General features: G+C 36.9%; 1 protein-coding gene across 10 annotated transcripts in view; it reads right to left on the bottom strand.

Annotated features, from left to right (window-relative positions):
• The window catches only part of AHI1 (Abelson helper integration site 1), a 194,186-nt gene that overhangs the window by 71,505 nt on the left and 100,829 nt on the right, over nucleotides 1-21,852 (bottom strand). For 9 of the 10 annotated variants that reach the window (XR_003910543.1, XR_003910544.1, XR_003910545.1 and 6 more), the window contains one exon: nucleotides 11,598-11,653. Coding sequence is in view for 7 of the 10 variants with exons in the window: in XM_029943881.1 (XP_029799741.1) it covers nucleotides 11,598-11,653 (56 nt within the window). In the remaining 3 variants the exon portion in view is untranslated. Of the gene's footprint in view, nucleotides 1-10,667; nucleotides 10,755-11,597; nucleotides 11,654-21,852 lie in introns of those variants that run through there. The other variant, XM_029943888.1, reaches the window with a different exon arrangement.

The following is a 21,852-nucleotide window of genomic DNA, read 5'->3' on the forward strand; positions in this document are numbered from 1 at the left end:
GAAGAAAATGGATATACTTAACTCAAAAAAGAGAAGGTCAAGATGAAACAGATGCTCTTAAGCGTCTTAAGAGCTGCATTTACAGAAGAGAAATCTGGGATGCCTTGGTGGCTTAGTCAGTTAAGTGTCCATCTCTCGATTTTGGCTCAGATCATGATCTCGCAGTTTGTGAGTTTGAGCCCTGCATTGGGCTCCTCGCTGAGCTCCGGAGCCTGCTTGGGATTCTTTCTCTCTCTCCCTCTCCCTCTCTTTCTGCCCCTCCTATGCACTTTTTCTCTCCCAAAATAAATAAGTAAATAAACTTAAAAAAAAAAAGAAAGCGGAACCTGATTTAGTCTACCATGGTCTAGAAGCAAAGATACTAATTATTTGTAGTAAAGCACAAACTTTAGTAATTAATGAAAACACAATGTTTACAAGGTAAAACAGTTTTTACCCGGAAACAATGTATCCACAAGTAAAAAGATTTCGTCTTTCTCATATGATAATGCTAAATAACTACAAATGTGCAGAGATTAGAAATGCCTCAACACTTTTATCACAATATCTTATTATTAAGAGATAATGTAGTCATTTGAAAAGTCTTGATACAAAAATTCCAAAGACTTCTCGGTAACATGCTAACAAAGAAAAGACTTTCCTGGCTCTATATTTACTATTTATGATGCTAGGTGAGCCCCTTCACTTTTCAGTGCCTCAGTTTCATAATTTATAAAGTGGGAATAATGAGAATTATACCTGAGAATTATACAGATGGAAAGAAAGTAGATATGAAGATACACTGGTAACACAGTATTTAATACATGTATATCATTAATGTTGACAATGAAACATTAATAAATACTTTTAAAAAGTGTTTATTTATTTTGAGAGAGCCCAAGCACACACACGTGTGTGTATGAGTGGGGGAGGGGCAGACAGAGAGGGAGAGAGAGAATCCCAAGCAGACTCCGCATTGTCAGCGCAGTCTGATGTGGTGCTCAGTCTCACAAACCATGAAATTATTTATGACTTAAATCAAAATCAAGAGTCAGATGCTCAACCGACTGACACAGACTCTCAATAGATAATAATTTGATAAAATTCTTGGAGATTCAGGATCATTATGAGTGTCAGGAATATAATAACAGGTAGTAATAATATGTGCAATGTACCGTGCTGAACAAGAACATGAAAAATCACTCTTTTAACAAACTAGTGGTTGTCAGAGGGGCAGTGGGTAGGCAGATGGGCAAAATGGATGAAAGGGAGCGGGCGGTATGGTTTTCCAGTTGTGGACTGAATAAATCATGGAGATAAAAGGTACACAGCACAGCGAATATAGTCAATGGTACTGTGAGAGTGATGTATGGTGATGGATGGTGGTACACTGTGGTGAGCACAGCATAGCTACAGGGTTGTTGAATCACAACACTGTACACCAGAAAATAAGGTGACGCTGCGTGTTAACTATATTCAATAAAAATAAAGTGCCAAATTGGAGAGTTACTAAAACAAAAAAAACAAAAATAAAACCCAAACTCCTTCTCTTGATGTATTATATATTTTACTAGGGGAGATGAATTCCTTGAGTTTTTATATGTTTTTCTGCTATAAGACCTCTCATTCTGTACACTTGAGAATTAAATATGATAGTGTTTTTGGAAAAAACCTGGTTGTTGCAGACTTAAAATCTATGGAGCCCTATAAGTAGGGCTCTGACGGAAACAGTGACAATCCCAATCAAAGTACTAATGTGGGGTTAAATCTTGGCATTTGAACTCAACACTATTGTCAGGCAATCCTGAGATCGCAGCCCTTACCCAGCATCCATGAGACCCCTCTCTGAGATGCAGGTCCTTGAAAGGATTTATTTCCTTTTTAAAAAAATTTTTTTTAATGTTTTTTATTTATTTTTGAGAGAGAGAGAGAGAGAGAGAGAGAGAGAGAGAGAGAGAGACAGCATGAGCAGGGGAGAGGCAGAGAGAGAGGGAGATACAGATTCTGAAACAGGCTCCAGGCTCTGAGCTAGTTGTCAACACAGAGCCCGACGCGGGGCTCAAACCCACAAACTGTGAGATCATGACCTGAGCTGAAGCCGGACTCTTAACCGACTGAGCCACCCAGGTGCCCTGAGAGGATTTACTTTCAATAGAAACCAGTTTATCAAAATTAAAAATCCAAACATTTTAGACTTCGATCAATCAAACAATAGGGTTTTGAAATTAGGAGAACTGTCTTAGCAGTTTTTCATTTGTACGAGCAGTTACTAAAGCTACTAAAATAACGACTCAAAAAGGTACTTTAGCTTTTAGAAATTGCTCAGTCTTGGAGTGCCTGAGTAGCTCAGTCAGGTAAGTGTCAATCTCCTGAGTTAGGCTCAGGTCATGATCTCATGGCTCACGGATCAAGCCCCATGTTTGGCTCCGTGCTGACAGTACAGAGCTTGGTTGGGATTCTCTCTCTCCCTCTCTTTCACACGTGCTCTCTCTCTCAAACTAAATTAAAAAAAATTGTTCAGTCTTTCCATTAGACTGTGAGAAGGTCGCCTCTGACTGCTTTAAGAGTTAAAACATGCAGAAAAAATCCCTCTACTTTCATACTGACATTATTCATCTATTTATCAATGCATATAAGCTAGCTGATACCATAGACTGTCCTTGCTTATGATAACAGTCAGTACTACAAAGAAACAGGTTACGGGGTTAAGCAGGTGTTTTGGGCAGGGTGCATCACCACTTCCCCCATATGGCATTAAACAGGGCTCCTGCTTTCCGCCTCCTGTCTTCCCAGTTTAAGTCTGTAAGGGAGCAGACATTCTCCAGCACTTGGTTCTTTTTGCTGCTTGCAGAGGGAAAATGACCAAAACGATTCCTCTGGAGTACGGTCCTATGGGAACCATGTGTTCATACTTCTAGAATATCTCGTTGGCTTCTCCAAGAAAGTATCTCACCTGCAGTCTAATAAAATGATTTCAATTTCTTTTGTTTTCAAATGTTTTGGATGTACTATTTTAAAATATTTAGCTCTTTTGACTTGTTCTTGAGTCATGGTTTTGATTAGCCTATTTCTCAAGTTCTACCAGTTTGTGTAACTGAATGTGCCATTCCTGTGTTAGGAAAAATAGTGAAAGTTTAAAATGGACAAAAAAAGACAACGGGGCATTCCTTCAATAGAACCCTAGGCAGCCTGCCCAGTGCCTTTTCCCACGTTTCTACACAAGCTCTCTAAACCATCTGTTGGCTAACCTGCACAGATGTCTGAACACCATATTCTATTATTTGGCATCATTTCACCATGTACTGGGCTTATGAAGGTGGAGAGATTTAGTCCTATAGGAAGGGACTTAGTTTTTGATCTTCTGAAGACAGCCTGTTTTCTGAAGACAGTTTTTGTGAAGACACATAAAAGGCACAAAATTTCCAATAGCAATGATGGTGATGGGCATTTGTTACACGATGTGGTGAACATAAATGCCATGTGTATAACATAAGGAAGTGAATTCTAACTGAATCCTGAGGACGAGCTGAGGGAGAGAAATGATGATTGTGCACTCAAGGGATGACTATAAGAGATTTGCTTAGTTTTTCTGCTTTAATATGTTCTTTCAGAACAGTAAAGACAGTTGAAAAAGATTCACAGAACTTTAGACCCAAAAATGGACTTGAAAGATCAACTTCTTCAACCTTCCTCATTTTACCAACTAGACAAATAGGTTCCTTGGCATGGGACCTTATCACAAATGCCCTACCATACTCCTTTGCCAAATGCTAAAATTTGGTTTGCATCTTTCTCCCACCCCGTTTATATTGCTGGATCATTTCTTATGAGAGATATTCATTTTGAATGTAATACTGTTGTAGAAATACCCAAATTTAATTTTTCACTTTTGAAGAACATGGAAAAACATTTACTTTGCACTCATATAGATTAACCTCACAACAGCCCTTTTTGCTAAATGCTACTTTCTTTTGTGAAATAAGTCAGTGACATACACAGAAGGCTGAATGAACTGCTATTCTATTTTCCACCCTCCTCTTGTGACGGGCCTCCTGAATTCTCCCAGTTCACCATGGCTCCTAATGTGACCATCCAGCTTCCTTCCTAGGGCCCCGTTCCCACTCCCTCCAGAGTTTCTGACGACCAATGACAGAACAAAAACTCCCTCCACTTCCACACTCCCCACACTTCCAAGATGTTACACTATTCCTGAGCTCTTCTGACATTCTTCTCACTTCATCTGTCTTCTGTGAAGGTTCTTCTTCCGACCTTTAGAATATGGACATCCCTCAGGTCCAGCCTGTCTCTTTGCTCTTATTTATTTCTATAGCTTCATCATATTTTCATTTATCCATCTATGCATTACCTAATGACAGTCTATAATCAATGGTATGACAGGCATGGTCCCTGCTTTCATGGAACTTAAATCCTATTGAGGAAGACTGGTGATAAACAAGAAAAAAAACTACATAAAAATTTAAAAATGGGGACAAATATTAAGAAGGAAAAAACAAGGTGCAATAATAAAGACGAGGTGGGGAGTATCTACTTCAGATAGAGTGGTAAAGGAAAGTCCTTTGTAAAGTTGACATTTACTGGGATCTAAAGAAAAGGGCTTTTACGTAAAAGGTGTTTATATTCTTGGCAGAGAGACCAAATGCTCAAAGGTTTATAGCTGAATGGGAAAGAGCTTGGCTGTGTTTGAGAAAATCAGAGCAGAGAGTATTATAGGTAGAGACCAGGTCATACAAGGCCCTACAGGGCCTGGGTCTTATTCTAAACATAAGGAGAAGTTATTGAAGAGTGTTAGGCCAGAGGGTAAGCTATTATGACTTAGATTTTAAAAAGATAACTCTGGGGGCACCTGGGTGGCTCAGTCAGGTAAGCATCCAGCTTTGGCTCAGGTCATGATCTCACAGCTCATGGGTTCAAGTTGGGCTCTGTGCTGACATCTAGCTCAGAGCCTGGAGCCTGCTTCAGATTCTGTATCTCCCTCTTTCTCTCTGATCCTCCCCTGCTTGCACTGTCTCTGTCTCTCAAAAATAAATAAAAACCAAAAAAAAAAAAAAAAAGATCACTCTGGCTGTCATGACTTATAGAACTGATGGATATGGTGATGACACACTGAGGGTGGCCCAACACAGTCCCAGTTTAGGGGACTCCTTTGGAATCAGAACATGCAATAAATGCACACATTCTAAAACAAACTTTAAAAAGTGAACAGAGAAAAACAAAGAAGGTTAGCCCAGACACAGGCAGGCCTCCTGGCAACCTTCATCAGATTCCCTTGTTCCTGACGCCCGTGACCTACCTGGGACCCTGGTGTCCTCCCTTTGATTACTGAGCTAGTTTTACTTCTCAGGCTTGTCATATGTTCTTGTCCTTAGTATCTGGCCATCTGTTGTGATGAAATGATATTCAGTATCTGCTTTACAAAAATATATTGAGTGGGGTACCATGCATCTTAACTCGTTTATTCCTCACAACAATCCTTGAGGTAGGCATTATTATCCCCACTTATGAAGAAACTTAAAAACAGAAACAAAAAGCAAAAGAAGCTTGCCTAAAGTCATGTGCAACAAAAGTCGCCGAACATGACATGAAGCCAGGTAATGTGGTTCTGGCCTCAAGCATTCTTCATCCTGCTCTTTGAATACTGATCCTTAATGTGAGAGGCCCAGACACATTCAGGGAACTGCAAGGAGCTCAGAGTACTGGGGAAAAGCTGGGAATAGGTGAGGTGCACCACTGGATCCTAAATGCATGGCCATACGGAGTTTGGGTATGGCTTTGGGTGAATGGCTCTGTGGAGAATGGGTTTGGAAGGTGAGTAGGAGGACACTGGTTTCTGACTCAGCTTGTTGTAATGACTGGATATGTGCCTTCTTCCTGCATGGGGTTTTTGTGGGTTTTTTTGTTTTTTACTTATTTTTGAGAGAAAAAGAGAGAGTCAGTGCGAGCAGGGAAGGGTCAAAGAGAAAGGGAGATAGAGAATCCAAAGCAGGCTCCAGGCTCTGAGCTAGCTGTCAGCACAGAGCCCGACGCGGGGCTCGAACCCACGAACTGTGAGATCATGACCTGAGCCGAAACCGGACGCTTACCCGACTGAGCCACCAGTCGCCCCTGCACGGGGTTTTTGGATGCCTGTTGTGAAGAATGTGCTTGCTCCCTGCCCATGATGACACACAGGACTTCTCACAGCTTCTGCCTGAGCCTTCGGACTCCCACATCTCCCTTCTGGGCCCCACAGCTGTAGAATCTGGCTCCGTCACGCACAGCAAAGTTAGATCTAAAACTCATCCTCTCTTGTGAGTTTCAAGCCTATACTCTCAGTTCTTTGAACAGTTCAATGGATCGTGGCCTCTGGGTACCTGAAATTTACATGTCTAAAATCGAATCCATTATTCTCTAAAAATCATCACATCAAAAGAGAATTCGGGGGAAAAAAATCTAAGAAAAACATCAATGTCAGGAAAGTATGCTAATGGAAAAACTCTACATAAAGCATCATAATTTACAACATGTGGAAAAACAACATCTACAATATTTAATAAAATTGTTATATTAAGGACAACTCACAAGTGATCTTAAAGGAAAACCTATTTTGCATTTGTATTTGAATTTCAACAGGACTGCTTTGAATTGCTACTTTATTGATAAGTGAAACAGATTCTTTTATGACAAGTTATAAAAGCTTATAGTTTATCGGTTCCCTCTCCACCCTGCAATTACCTACAGGAAGAGACTGGCCATGGTTTTATTTTATGAGTTTTATAGGGGCACATTCACCCCAGTGTGCATACTATGAATTCCTGGAAAATTCTATAAATTGGGAAAAAGAAAGTGCTTCCTTTGGGTCAAAAACATTTGACTTGAACTCCTGTATCCATAAATAAACAGGCCCAAATATTATGTTAAAAGGTGAAAGACAAATTTTACATAAATATATGTATAAGGCATATTATACACGTGTGTAATAACAGACTATATAGCAATCTTATGAACTTACATAGTGGGCTAAACAATGACACACACCTAACAACAAAGGCAATGTAAAATGTCACAGAGAGGCACCTGGGGGGCTCACCTGGTTGAGTGTCCAACTCTTGGTTTCAGCTCGGGTCATGATCTCATGGTTCTTGAGATTCAGCCCTGCCTTGGGTTCTGCACTGACAGTGTGGAACCTGTTTGGAAGTCTGACTGTCTGTCTGTCTGTCTCTCTCTCTCTTTCTCATGCTCTCTGCCCCGACACCCAGCTCATGCCCTCTTTCCTTCTCTTAGAATAAACTTAAAAAAAGTTGCAGACTAAGGACAGATTATCATATAACCCAAAAGGGTCTTTGAATACATTTAAATTTGTAGGATTCAGATCAATAACTTTATGAATAAGTTTAGTGTAAAGGGTAAGCAACATGATGAACATCTCAGATATATTTTCAGAATAGTAAAATACTGTAAAACATATGAAAATTTACTACTGATGAAAAATTACATGACAAAAACTTATCATCAAGCCCTGAGAAAACCTAGAAGTGTAACTGCAGAATGAATAAATTAAAAGTTTGTTAAATTCAACTTACAAACTGAAGAATAATGAATGAATATTCAAATTTCCAATCAACCTAGAATATTCTAATTCCTAATAATGAATGCAGTATTTAGATGGATGGCGGAAGTATCCCGTAACTGGTATAATCTTAATCAGATAGCCTGGATTTTGTTTCAACCTGTTGTGACTGATGCAAGCTGTAATTATATCAACTGCTAGAAAATCCATTTGTTAAAAGAAAATCTGTTCTCATTAATGTAGACTGTGGGATCACTGAATAAAGGAAGAAGAAAACAGTAGTATTAACTTGTGTTGCAAGTTTGGAATGCAGGAGTTTTACAGAAATCAGCAGTTGATACAATAGGCCAGGCTGTTTGAATTTTTAACCTATCAGTTTTCACTAGAAGAGACTCAAAAACAATTCTTCTCAAATCACTAAAAATTCTGCACATATATGGCATGGTTTGCCATGTTTTAATTCCACCAGAAAACATACAAAGCTATGGAACTTCTATGCACATAGCAGGTTATGGGAAGGTTTGTAATAACCTAAATAAGACCAGACATATACAGAGATTTCCTTATGCTAGTTGTGATTTTTCTCTGATTTACAAATGAGTCCTTCATTTAAAGTAAATATGAGACTCAAGCTATGCTTACTTAACTATTAACTAACTTTTACACCTGCATTTCAGGGTTCAGACAATGACCTCTGATTAATCTAAGTCTGATAGTACCCTTAACAGCAACTTGTTCTTAAAGTGGTATGATCTAATTATTTTCACATAACCTAATATCATGACTGTCTAATGTCTTATTTGCTTTTCCAATAATAGTAAAGTGTTTGAGTAAATACCATTTAGGACAGAAAAACCACCACATATTTAACCATCAAGACTGAACTAGGACATCAAGTATAAAGAAAATAAAAGAAAATCTGTGATACATGAGCAGACAAAACAGGCTACCTAAGCAACAGAACTGTCAGGCAGATGCCCAATGTCTCTCCCAAAACACTAAATACCAGAAGGCAAAAGAGGATCAATTTCCATTCTGTGGGGAAAAATTTATGTCCAAATAATTAAAAACCCTAGCAAACTGTCTTATTCAAGCACAACTGAGGTATTTTAAAATACGTAGATTCAGATACTCAGATAATACACCTCTCACTTTTAGTCCTTGAAAAAATAACTTGAAAATATACTCTTAGATATGAACAAAATTAAGAGCTCACAATGCTCTTTTACTTCTATTGAATTGAAGGCCTCTCAAAAACTCACAGGGTATTACTAATGTCAGAAAGAAAAAAAATCCCAAACAAAACAAATTAAAGCTCATGTATTAAATGCAGGAAAAAAGGGAAACAAGTAAGTTACAAAGAGAGTGGGAGAGAACACAGCAAAGAGATGGTTTTGTCCTCAGGCGAACCTATGCCTACTTAAAGAACACTGCGTCATGTCAGATCAAACTATCCCCCGTAGCCCCGGATTTACTGAAAAGTTCATTCCGATTTGGAATGTCAAGGAACACAGCTTTTGATAGAGGCGTGAAAAAGTCTCATTTCCCTCACCTGCCGAACTGCTGAAATTAGCCGCTAGCACTCTCCAAGGCCCAAACCATCCACGAGGGGACCTGGAGCAACAGGGAGGTGGGGTGACAATGTACAGAGAGGTGACCTGGAGGCTGGTGGTGAGGAATCGGTCCAGGAAGCCACTCAGGGACCTGGCCTCTGCCACTCTGAAACCCTGGGCCACTCCCTTCTCTCTTCTCAGGACCCCAGAGTATCTCTCCTTTTGGGGGTAGAGTAGTACCAGGTTTGAACTTACAAATACCTACTTTGTTAAGGTTTTAGACAGACTTTTTCCTATTTCTTTTATCTAAACATTTTCTTCTCTTAAACCCTTAAAGGAAAGCAAGGGCACACGCATACAGAGGATGGAAATTAGGTAACACCGTGTCTGTGAAAATCAGACTTTTCCTGTCCTGGGGACCAGAAGACACTGGGTAATGAACAGATGTGTGATTCTATTTAGAAGTTATGGAGCAAAGGCCAAAGTCAACTGTCAACAAGCTAGGGGACTATACGGGAATGAGGGGCAGCAGTAAACTTAGTAAATTAGTAAACTAAGGAGTTTGTAGTAAAGAGACAGAAGGAGCTCAGAAAAACCTACCAAAATGCAGCCTGGCTCAAGTGAGAGCCTGGAGAACTAATGCGTGTTTGGGGTGTGCCTGTATAAACCAAGCGTATTAAAACTTATGACTTTATAGAGATTGGAAATGTTATTAATATATTAGGAGCTATAATTTAATAATCCAACTGAAAAAACAAACAAAAGACCAACAATATCTAAACCTTTATATATTAGATTCTGTTCAATTCTTTGGAGTCATTCTGAGACCACTGGGGCACTAATATAAACATTTACGCCATGATTTCTCATGATTTCATGAAAAGTCAGTTTTACTAGTTCATCATTTAATTAATGTGGAAATCTACAATCAGCCTACAGAGTAAAGCAAAAAAAAAAAAATACTAGATTACACTTTTAAGTTCTAGAATGTACCCAAAAAACCCCCAGCAAAACCATAAATGGAAACACAGGTGCTGTAGGAAAGCCTATAGGAATAAACCGAATTTCATAAATATGCAGAATAATCCAATCAGCTTCCTTTTCAAATACATTAAGGGGTTCCAGTTCAAGATGGTAACACAGGAAAATCCTCAACTTCTCTCCCCCCACTGACACACTGAGTCTGCAGCTCCCTGTGGAACAATTTCCTCTTAGAAAACCAGAAGGCTAGCTGAATGATGACTACCCCACAGGCAAACAACAAGCAAACCACATGGAAGCGTGTAGGGGAGCCCAAGATACAACCTTTCCATAAACCCCCACCCCAGTGCAGTGACCCACAAAAGGGAGAAAAAGTAAAACCTGAATGTCTCCTCAAGGAGTGATGGGTTCAGACACCTCAACTTTTAAGACCTACACCTGAGTGAAAAAAAAACTGTTTTCCATAATTGCTAGTCTTCATTTTTTTAATATTAAAGAATACAGTATACAGGTTATGACTACTATTTTAGCATACTTACTAAAGAATAACTGCAACACACGCAATAGCCAAGGACTTTTACGATTACACTGGTATTGAATTCCTCAAACACCACTCTTTTCCAGAGCCCCACACAGTAAGCTATCAAGCAGGCTGGCTCAATCGTGCGAATTTACTACAAATGGAAAATGGAGTCAATCTCCCAGTGAGGTATCAATAAATTTCAAATATAGCTTAATATTCCCTTTATTTTCATAAAAAAGGCATTACCAAATCTAACAGGAAATGATCAACTGTATGGAGTGTTTGAAAGACTTAACATACAGAAAGGGTAAGAGAAACGCGATTATGCTTAGTGAAGAGTAAGATATATTCTAGTCTGTATTGTTTTATGAATATTTCAAGTGGGAGCTGGCCACTGATAAATATTTCATTCAAATATTATATTCAGAGAATAGAAGGGAAATTTAATTGTTTTCCTTCTATGTTATCTAATTATCTTTAAAATAGTGAATAGGTGTTATAATTGTTAAATGTCCTTTGTTGTCTGGCAGTAATAGAAGAGGGATAAAAGTTTTCACTTCTATAATAAATAAGCATAGTAATCCATAAGAGAAATGAAACATGATGACCTTCTTTTGCTATTAAAAAATATTCACTCTAAACAATGATTTTAGTGCACAAAATAACACTCACTTAAAAAACAGTGGAAATCAGTTTGTGTGAAGACTTATATTAAATTATTAAAATATAAAATATTTGTAAATAAAAACAATTCTATTTATAACACTAACATAAACAAGTACCTGTAAAAATGATATCATATGTCCCCATGTCTTGGCAAAAATTAGTATGGTCTTCTCATTAAGTTAGAAAACATGAGGTTAATTCTCTCAAAGGGATATAACTTTTGGCAAAAGGGAGCTTACAAGAGTTTCTACAATGGCATTTTGTGTCATGATAACCAGTACCGTTTTGTAGCTTATCATTTTAATAATGCAGAAATAGACTGCCTTACCGTTGGTGTTGTAGCTACTTGATGGTTACAAGGCTTTCTTTCTATGTTGATAATCCCTGTGAAAAGAAAAGATGATAGATATTTGCTTATTATACCTATCCATTTTATTGTGAAAAAATTTATCTCAGTAAGAGGTGACTTCTATAGCGTACGAGAAAAAAGTCTCATTTGAATGGGAGCATCCTTTAAAGTTCTGTCATGAATTCTTTGGTTAGAAACAGTTGGAGAGTTTAGCTAACTAAGAGACCCAACTCAAAGTGAGCTGAGCCCATTTTCCCCTTCAAATGGTGTTTAGCAATAGTGTAAGATGTGTCCATATCCTGCTCTTGGCTCAAAAATTATACCATTATCTCCACTCTGCTGCAGTTCTTCCATTAAAGTTTTATTTCTGACCTGAGGTCATCAAGTTTTCATAAAGAAATACCACAAAGGCTATAAAAGGAATCACTTCCTTATTTTCTCAAAAAGAATAAATAAATCTACTTGAATTTCTCTTTGATCATTTGACTTCCTACTATGCCATATTCTATTTATTCAATCACCATGGAGTGTCTGGAAAAAAAAAAGTCCCCCCTGATTCTCTCCTTTAAAATGATAATATTGACTGCTAAACTTGAGAAAAATCCTTTTATCATGTGTGGATTTATCTTTTTGTTCCGAATTCCTCTACTGCATTTCTTTGTAATAAACAGCTTTTAAGTATATAACACATTGCATCTCATCTGTAAAGATACTGGTTCAAAGTCTAGCTCAAGTTAAAAATGAACAGAGGTGTGGGTCTCATTTACTTTATAATCTCTGTCCATCAGCAAACCAACATGTGAGTTAGGACATCAGAACAGTTCTAGTTCCTTCAAATAATGCTACAGGCTTTCACATGCAAGGCTGCTTAAAAGTGAGAACTGTAAGTATTGTTAGGAGTAATTAGCACAATTTCTGGTTGAAACAGACAACAGCTCCTCCCATTTACAGGCATTTAACTCATTCTTCTTCAAGTACAATAAGGGATTATGTAAAAGTGTCATAAAACAATCACTTTTTATCACTGTGCAAGAATATATTAAAAATGAACAAAGTACCACGAAACACAATTAAAAAAAAACATGGCTTTTCTTTCATTTTGAAAATTCAGCTATTATTAGTCAATGATGTATAAAGCAGCATACTACCTTATGCAATCAACTAATATTTACTGAGTGGCTATTTGATATCAGTGATAAAAGTTAAATTATAAAGGATAAATTATAATTTCTGACCTCAAGACTTGAGTAAAACAGAGATGTCCTCTTTTTGAAAAAATACTACAGAGCAAATTAAAAGTTTTGTCTTAAGAATAAGAAAATCTTTAACTTTCATGGAAAGACACATTTTTATTCATAGAGTAACACTGGTCTTGAATAAAAAGTTTTTAAACCCCAAGTGAACATATTAGAAAATGTTCAGATAATGTTGATTCTTACTGTGAGGTTTTAGTAATACTGAAGTATACAGAACAAATGGTGAAACCCCCACCTCCCCAGTGCCCACACTCCCCACAGCCCCTTCTGGCTGCATCCACTGAGAATTTTGGCATGAGACATTGGCTTTTAAAAGGTTTTTTTTTTTAGTGTTTTATTTTTATTTTTGAGAGAAAGAGAGAGAGACAGTGTGAGCAGGGGAGGGTCACAGAGAGAGGAAGACACAGAATCCAAAGACAGGCCCCAGGCTCTGAGCTAGCTGTCAGCACAGAGCCTGATGCGGGGCTCGAACTCACAAACTGTGAGATCATGACCTGAGACCAGGTAGGATACTTAACCAATTGAGCCACCAGGCACCACTGAGACACTGGCTTTTAAATAAGAGTGGTCAGAGCATGGGCTCAGGAACAGGGAGCATCTTCCATGTGTGTTCTCACTACTGTAATCAGATTCCTATAACACTGACCTAGACTGATTACTAATTTTAAAATTCTTATCCAATTAGAAAGTAACTTCAAAATGTTGAAAATAAAAAACCAAATCTACATCTTCAGCTTATACAATTACAAAGAAAAAACAACTATGTATTTTACAGTTTCAATTTCAGGATAAGAAGGTGGTGGAAACTAAAATTTCTTGAAGTGGATGACACAAAGATATAACCTTTGTTTTAAATTTAGATTGCCAACTGAAATAATACAATTTGGAAATACAACTACTACATGTTTGTTCAAGCTTTTAGTAACGAATATACACAAAAAAAGCTTAAGAAAAAATGTTCCCAAACATGTTACTAATTCTACCCTAAAAATCTCTGTTATTTCACTTTTGTTAAAGTATGATGATAAGTGAAAGCTCATAATAAATAGGTTGCTGTGCTGGTTATTTTTGCGTGTCAGCTTGGCTAGGCCTCAGTCCCGCATATCTGGTCAAACATTCCAGATGTTTCTGTGAAGGTATTTTTTGGATAAGATGAACACTTAAATCAGTACACTCTGAGTAAAGAAGACTGCTCTCCGTAATGAGAGTGGGCTTCTTTCAATGGGTTGAAGGCCTGAAGAAAAAAAAAATGACTTCCTCTGAAAGAGGAAAAACTTTGCCAACAGACTGCTTTTGGACTTGAACTGCAACTCTTCCTTGGGTCTCCAGGCTGCCAACTAACCTTGGAGGTTTTGTTCCTGACAGCCTGCACAATCGTGTAAACTGATTCCTCAAAATAAATCGATGTGTATACACGTTCTATTGGTTCTGTTTCTCTGAAGAAGACTAACTAATACACTTAACTTTCTGGGAAACAAAAAAAGTGAAACTACAATTGTTTGTGCTCATTCTAAATTAAATTTTTGTTCACTAAACATATTAAGCATGCAGTAATATGGTTAAAAGGTCTAACTTATGGTGTATTTTAAAAATCAGGATACTTCACGATTCTAAACTTAAAAATATTACATTTGTAGAGTAAATCAATCTACCAAATAAAAAAACCAATCTGTCAATAGATACTTACCACTAGATTATCCAGTCTGACAATCTCTGCTTTCTGATGTTTATTTACCTTTAACACAATTACTGATATGGCTGTGTTGAAGTCTGCCATCTGGCTATTTCATTGCGTCTATTTCTATTCCTTTCTTCCTCCCTTCTCCATACTCTTTTAAGATAATCAAATACTTTTACTATTCAATTTTATATCCCCAAAGGCTACATTGTTAGCCACACATTTTAGTATTTTATTTAGTAGCCAGAGATTGTAATACATCTCTCTACTTTATTACAGTATACCCTGAATTACGATTTTCTACTTTACAAACAATATAAATATCTCAAAACAGTATTACTCCGTTAACTGTTCCACTCTTTATGCTACTGTTATATTTTACCTCCACATGTTATAAATCTCACATTATGTCAGGATACTGTTTTAAACAGTCAGTAGTATATTAGAATGAAAAATCACCTTTTTATATTTACACATGTACTGATCCTTTCCAGTGTTTTCATTCCTTCCTGCAGCTCCAGGTTTTCATTTGAGATTATTTTCCTTTAGACTGATGAACCTTTTGTAGAATCTCTCATGGTGTAACTCTGTGGATGACTGTGTTATTTTTCTGAAAAGACTTTAAAGGCAAGCATTCATGTATGAAGGCTAATTTTGCTGGGTACTGAAATCTAGGTTGAGAGTCATTGTCTTTCAGCAATTTACTGGTTTTATCCCACTGCTTCTTATGAGAACAAAGCCATCAATTCTTACTGTTATGCTCTGAATGTCCTGCGTTTTTTCCTTTGGCTGCTTTTGTGATTTTTTTCTTTAGGTTTCCACAGTAGTGGCTTCTACAAAGTAAATTAGAAGATGGGTAGCATTCTCAGAGTCACACAACCAATGAGTAGCAGCACCATGACTGAAACCTATGTGTGTAAATCACAAACCCTCCAGACCCATTGGCACATTGGGCCCCTGTAGCAAGGCCCTGCCCTGATTTTATTCATCTTTGCATCTACAGTGCCTAGTCCATATGCTTAACACCCAGAAGGCCCTCAATTCTTGAACTGAATAAATGGAATCTATGCCGTATCCGCTGAGTTCACATGCTACAAGACATATTTAACTGCATGCAGAATGTTTGAGTTAATCTTCTAGGACTGCTTTCAAAAATGTTAATTTACTACTTCCTTTGGTAATGTGTCTGAACTTACTGTAAAACTGAAATGTGTTACTTGAAATATTTCTTAATTTTCCAGACATTACACACTTTAGAGACGATAATGGAAAACATTTTCTACTTTTTGCGAGATGGTTAGGTATTTTGTTTTGTAGAAAACTAGAACATGACATTTACCCCACTGTACTTGACTGACTTGAACAGCAGAATTACATATTTTATAGTTTCTCTAGTCTATGCATCTTCAACTCAAGACCATGATCAAAGGAAAAAGAGAACAAAGAGGATGAGATTTCTTGAAAAAGCAAAAAAAGGCAGAATATGTGCCAAATTCTAAAGTCAAAATATATATCCAGTAATATTATGGACATCACCAAATGTTTATGGGTTACTCACTAAGCACAGGCACTGTGCTAGGGACAAGAGAACCTTGATTCTCCCTTTCATGACCCCTTTTTAGGAGTCTTTTGCTTCAGGCAACAATAGAACTATGCATCCTTTTTGAGTTTTAGAAATCATCAAGAATCTCTATATAAGGCAGAAAGAGTTATGCTTTGATTACTTTTGGCTAAGAAAAATGAAATAAAATGTATTATATTCCAGTAGAATAGTTTTACAAGGTAGGGTTCTTTCAAGCCAAATTTAACATAAAGTTATGCACAGCTTGCAAACATTCTTGAGAACTAAAAAAGAAATACAACTATTTTTCAGATAATATAACTCTGTAACTAGAAAATTCAAAAGAATCACTGCTAAAAGTAATATACTCAATAACAGAACTAATACATCAGAAAGCGAACACAACATAAAATTTAATATACAAAAATTAAGATCCTTTACATATTCAAACAGCTAGTTAGAAGATACATGACACTTGGGGCACCTGGGTGGCTCAGTCGGTTAAGCATCTGACTTCAGCTCAGGTCATGATCTCACTGCTCCAGGGTTCAAGCCCAGGTCAGGCTCTGCACTAACAGCTCAGAGCCTGGAGCCTGCTTCGGATTCTGTGTCTCCCTCTCTCTCTGCCCCTCCCCGACTTGCACTCTATCTCTCTCTCAAAAATGAGTAAATGTTAAAAAAACACATTAAAGAAGATATATGACAAAGAACACCTCATTGATAAGAGCAAAATAAAAGATAAAATACTTGAATATAAGAAATGTACAAAATAATGTGAATGCTAAAATACTTCTAAAAGACATAAAAGTAGTCTCAAACAAATAGACATCCCTTATTCTGCAACAAGAGCATGTCACATTATATAAAGGCCAAATCCCTCCATGATTATATATGAATTTAGTGTGATTTCAATAAAAAAAGGTTTTTTTTGCCAGAGCACAAGTTGACTCTAAAATTCATATAGAAGTATATGCAAGAATACCTAGAAAAATTCTGGAGAATAAAAAGAGCTAAATATCAATATGTATTATAAAAAGTCTCTGCAATTAAAAAAAATGTAGTGACACACGAATAGACAAGTAGACCAATAAAATATATTACAATTGTTCAGAAAGGGATCCAATTACATAAGGAAATCACATGAAAAAAGGAAGAGATACTTTTTAATACATGGGGTTGGGATGCAATGTATGTTTTGAAAAGGAAATTCGAGGGGCGCCTGGGTGGCTCAGTTGGTTAAGCATCCAGCTTTGGCTCAGGTCATGATCTTATGGTTTGTGGGTTCAAGCCCCGCGTCGGGCTCTGTGCTGACAGCTACCTCAGAGCCTGGAGTCTGCTTCAGAATCTATATCCCCTCTCTTTCTGACCCTCCCCTGTTCACACTTGTCTGTCTCTCAAAAAGAAATTAAAAACATTAAAAACATTAAAAAAAAAAAAGAAAAGGAAAGGAAATTTGATCCATACCTCACACCATAAACCAGGAAAAGAAATTCTTAATGGGTCAGATTTAAATGCTAAAAATGAAGCTTTACCAATCTTCAAAGAAAACATAGTGAATTTCTTTACAAACCCAGGAATGATAAAAGCTTTTATAAAAAATTTGCATTGCAAAATCAAAGGTCAAATATCAGATTGGGAGAAAATATTCGCAACCTATATTACAGACAAGTTTTCCCATCACGTAAAGCAAAAACATACAAATATATAATAAGGCTAATTTAAAATTTAAATTGGAAGTCACACTATGAATTCATTGAGCTTTTAAAACTTGACTTGCGAGATATGTCCAGTGAAAAAAACGTCTTAGAAGCAGTGATGTCACAATAGCAGTGAGTATACTCAGCCCCCCAAAGCTTATTTCTAAATTCCATTATCCACAACATAGTACCAGGGCTCCTTGGAAAAAGGACTGATTCCAGCTTTGGGGCAGGGAAAGTACAGGATGAGCCGAGGACACTGCTTGCAACATGTACTCTAAGCTAACTGGTTTGTATTAAAAGACATAGGAATAGACATGAAGGGGCTCCCCTTGCCCAAATTAGGGAACATCCTCAGGACCACAAAGAAATTGATAGTAAAGAAGTATAACAAATTGAATGAAAAAAAATCACAATACTCAAAGAAGCAACAAGAAAAGAAAATGCTCCTCTTGACTGACCACCAGCCAATAAATGTAGAAGCAGTGATAACATTAGAAACCTACCCTGTTGTACCCCCCCAGCCACTGTTAACAGTTTTATTTCAAGCAAGGATCATCAGTGGCTGTTGAAACGGTTGAGTAAGGCTGTTGGGAAAGAGGGTATTCACATGGTCTCGAAGTATCAGCCCACAGAATACCCACTCAGCAATTACAAAGGGAAAAGTTTATCTTTACAACAGAGATCTAGTGTTCACCAAGTTAATCAAGGATTATGTTTAGCAACACATGTAGTGGGATAATCTGATATTATGTGCCTCCCAAAAAACAACAACAAAGGAGTGTGGATTAACAGAGATTAATGGGACTAAAATGACATAGCAACCAATATAAATGTGGCTCTGGATTGGATGCTGGACAAATAAGCATGCAAACAAAAGACTTTAGATACAATTAGGAAAATGTGAATATGAACTGTTTACTTGATATTATAGAGTCGTTGTTAATTTTCCTTGTGATAATGATACTGTGATTATATAGAGAATATTCCTATTCTTAGCAGATATTTGAATGAAGTTTTTGAAGGAAAGAGGCAAATGGTGCAAATTTAGTTTTACCTTTTTTTGAACTGTTTTTGTGGTCTTAAAATACTTCAAAACACCTGGGGAAAGTACTGTAGACCCTTATTAGACATTTAATGATCATATAGCAGGCAAGCAAATACTCAGTGGTTTTGAATATTGCTAAATCTTCCACGTAAGCAGAATAAACAGGGCTTAGGTTTTCACTAAAAAATTTCTCAGCATTATTTAAAAACAGTTAATGAAAACCAAAACACTACTCTCAACTCTGGATTTAATGGAGTATCTGCCTAACAATAAGAGAAGGCTCCAAAATTAATGTACAAATGAATAAACAGCTACTATAATATGTATTTACATTTTACATATTGATAGCTTCATTCAATAAATCTATGTTTATTGAGAAATAATTTTCAGGGCAAATCCCTGCCCCAAATGAGAGGTATCAGTTATTTATAATTCTCTATTATTAGTTCTTGCTCCTTTACAATTAGGAAAAAACATTTTGAAGGACAAATGTTATATTATTTATAATAATCCTGACTCAGGAACCACTCTGTTTTGGAAGAACAGCTCTGGCAGTGATTATTTGACCTTGGGCAAATTATCCACTCTGCTCCTCCATTTTCTTATTCAGTACAGAGGAAACAATATGTTATCTCACAGGTTGATGGACGAATTAATTGGTTAAATATAGGAAAAAATACTCCAATACTCCAAATTGCACCTGGCATACCATCTATGTTTGAGATTGTGCATACGTGTGCGTGCGTGCAAACACATACACACACACACACATACAGTATCAGAATGTTTATTTTGGCTTTGACATTTAAAATAGCCAGATTTGTATATTTTTTTCAACAGCCTTCAAATACATGTAGAACTAAAGCTTTAAAGGAATAAAATACAGTCAACATAATTAAGTATTTGTATGAAAGGGTCACATATTCTAATGAGTTCTGCTTTAGAAAACTTAATGGCTTTGCTTCATACAATCCTTTCACATGAAGTGAAAATAATTAACTTTATCATACCTGAAAATATTTTTATTAATAACTATGCTCATACATACATATACATGTGTGTGGGTTCAGATGGACATACACATACATGCCTATATACATATATATAAACCCTGTCCCTTCCTCTCTATACCGTTACTTAGCCTGGACTGTTTCCTCAGTCTGTTTCCTCATTTGAATAACTGGAATAGATTCTTAACCAAACCCCCTGACTTGCTCCATGGACTTCCCAATAACATCCCACACTGCCAGAGTGGCTATTCTAAGGAAAAATTGTTATCCTCTCATTGTATAGCATAACCTTTAGGATAAAAATTACCCTCCTCGATTGTTTAACTCACCTGCTTAACTAAAACTGGCACACAAAGCTATTCAGGACGTAGCTACTGCCTGGCTCACTAACCTTCCCCCGCCCGTCATTCACCCTTGCCATTCCTCCAGCGGCTCTTTAATCAGTGTGTACCTAAGCTTTCTTCCTTTCTGACACCTCCTTCTAAGCTGAATTATTTCCTGCACCTCCTTTAAAGCTCAGGTCAAACATTGTGTTCTCTAGGAAACGGTTTGTGATATTCTTCCGACTCCACTCTGATTCATATACCTCTTTCCATCTCTTCCCTCCCTCAGCATGCCTGTACAATCCTCTCTCACAACATTTTCCTCACTACATTCATGAAAACCTGCTTAGCCGCACATATCATACAGTTCATATTCAATAAGTGCCTTTTGAATGACTGAAAAACACAAACGCAGAAACTAAGAGTTAAAAACACCTTACAGCAAAACAGGCTGCAGGTTGTCCACTGACACGGTCATCCCATATTCTACATATTTTTCTAAATATTCATCTAAAATACATTTTTAATAAATGCAAATTGTAAAATGACTTGCCTTCATCTAGCCTAGTAAAATGTTATCATTTATCTTATATTGGACTTTTTCAGGATGGCATGGGAAACCCTCTATTTACTGTGTGTATAATTCAGATTACAGAAAGGGAACACTCTTTAAACAATGTATTTTTCATATATTATAGGAAAAAATTCTCCCAAACTCAGAAATATCAAAGGCTCAGGGCCCTGAGCCTACAAAGTTTGGACATCTACACAGACCACCGAGGTAAAGCACAGTGAATACACAAAACCACAAAAACAGTAGGCTTTTTCCTGTGTTAGTTATGGAAATAGGTAGTGACCCACTCATCAAGGGTATGTAAACACAAATGAGTAGGTAGGTAAAACTCTGGAAAAGGGGGGGAGGGGTTCCTAACATTTGAGACTGGTAAATTAATGCTTCTGGAAAAGTACAAAGCAAGCAGGGAAAAGCGAGTAACTCTACGGCGTGGAACTGCATCAACCAGACAACATGGCGCTTGGTTACAGCTCTGCCATCAATAGTAAGTATAAGTTAGTCTTTCTGTGCTTTAGTTTAAGCCTCATACCTGTTGGGAAGATCTCTTCAGTCTCTAATAATCTGTGCTATTTATTCCCAAATACTAATCAAAAATTAAGTGTGTTGATCCATTGTAAATATGTTAGCGTATCTTTAACTCATAAACTGATGCCCAAATAATTTAATTATCCTAACCAAAAATCACTTAAAATTCTACAAGTTATTTACTACCAAAAACTGCATATAATTTTTGACAAATATCTTCAGTAAACTCTAACAGGAGATTAAAGCTTGTTCAAATTATAACCTTTGTGACATGCTCCAGATATTCAATCTGACAATAGTAAGGGTATGATCCTACTATAATTATGTCACCTATTTATTATATAGACAAAGCCAAGATATTACAATTCTCTGTGTATACAGTCCTTAAAATATAATTTAGTATCTGTAAGCCTTTAGAACTAATATCATTTTAGCAATAATACTACGGAATCTTGAAAACAACAAGTACAGCTCCAAAAAGGATAAAATGGAAACTATCATAATTCAGGTATTTATTTTTTAATTCAAATTTATTACTGCAGTGAAGAATTAAAAATAAAAC

This window comes from Suricata suricatta, chromosome 7 (genome assembly GCF_006229205.1).
Source record: "Suricata suricatta isolate VVHF042 chromosome 7, meerkat_22Aug2017_6uvM2_HiC, whole genome shotgun sequence".
Lineage (NCBI taxonomy): Eukaryota > Metazoa > Chordata > Mammalia > Carnivora > Herpestidae > Suricata > Suricata suricatta.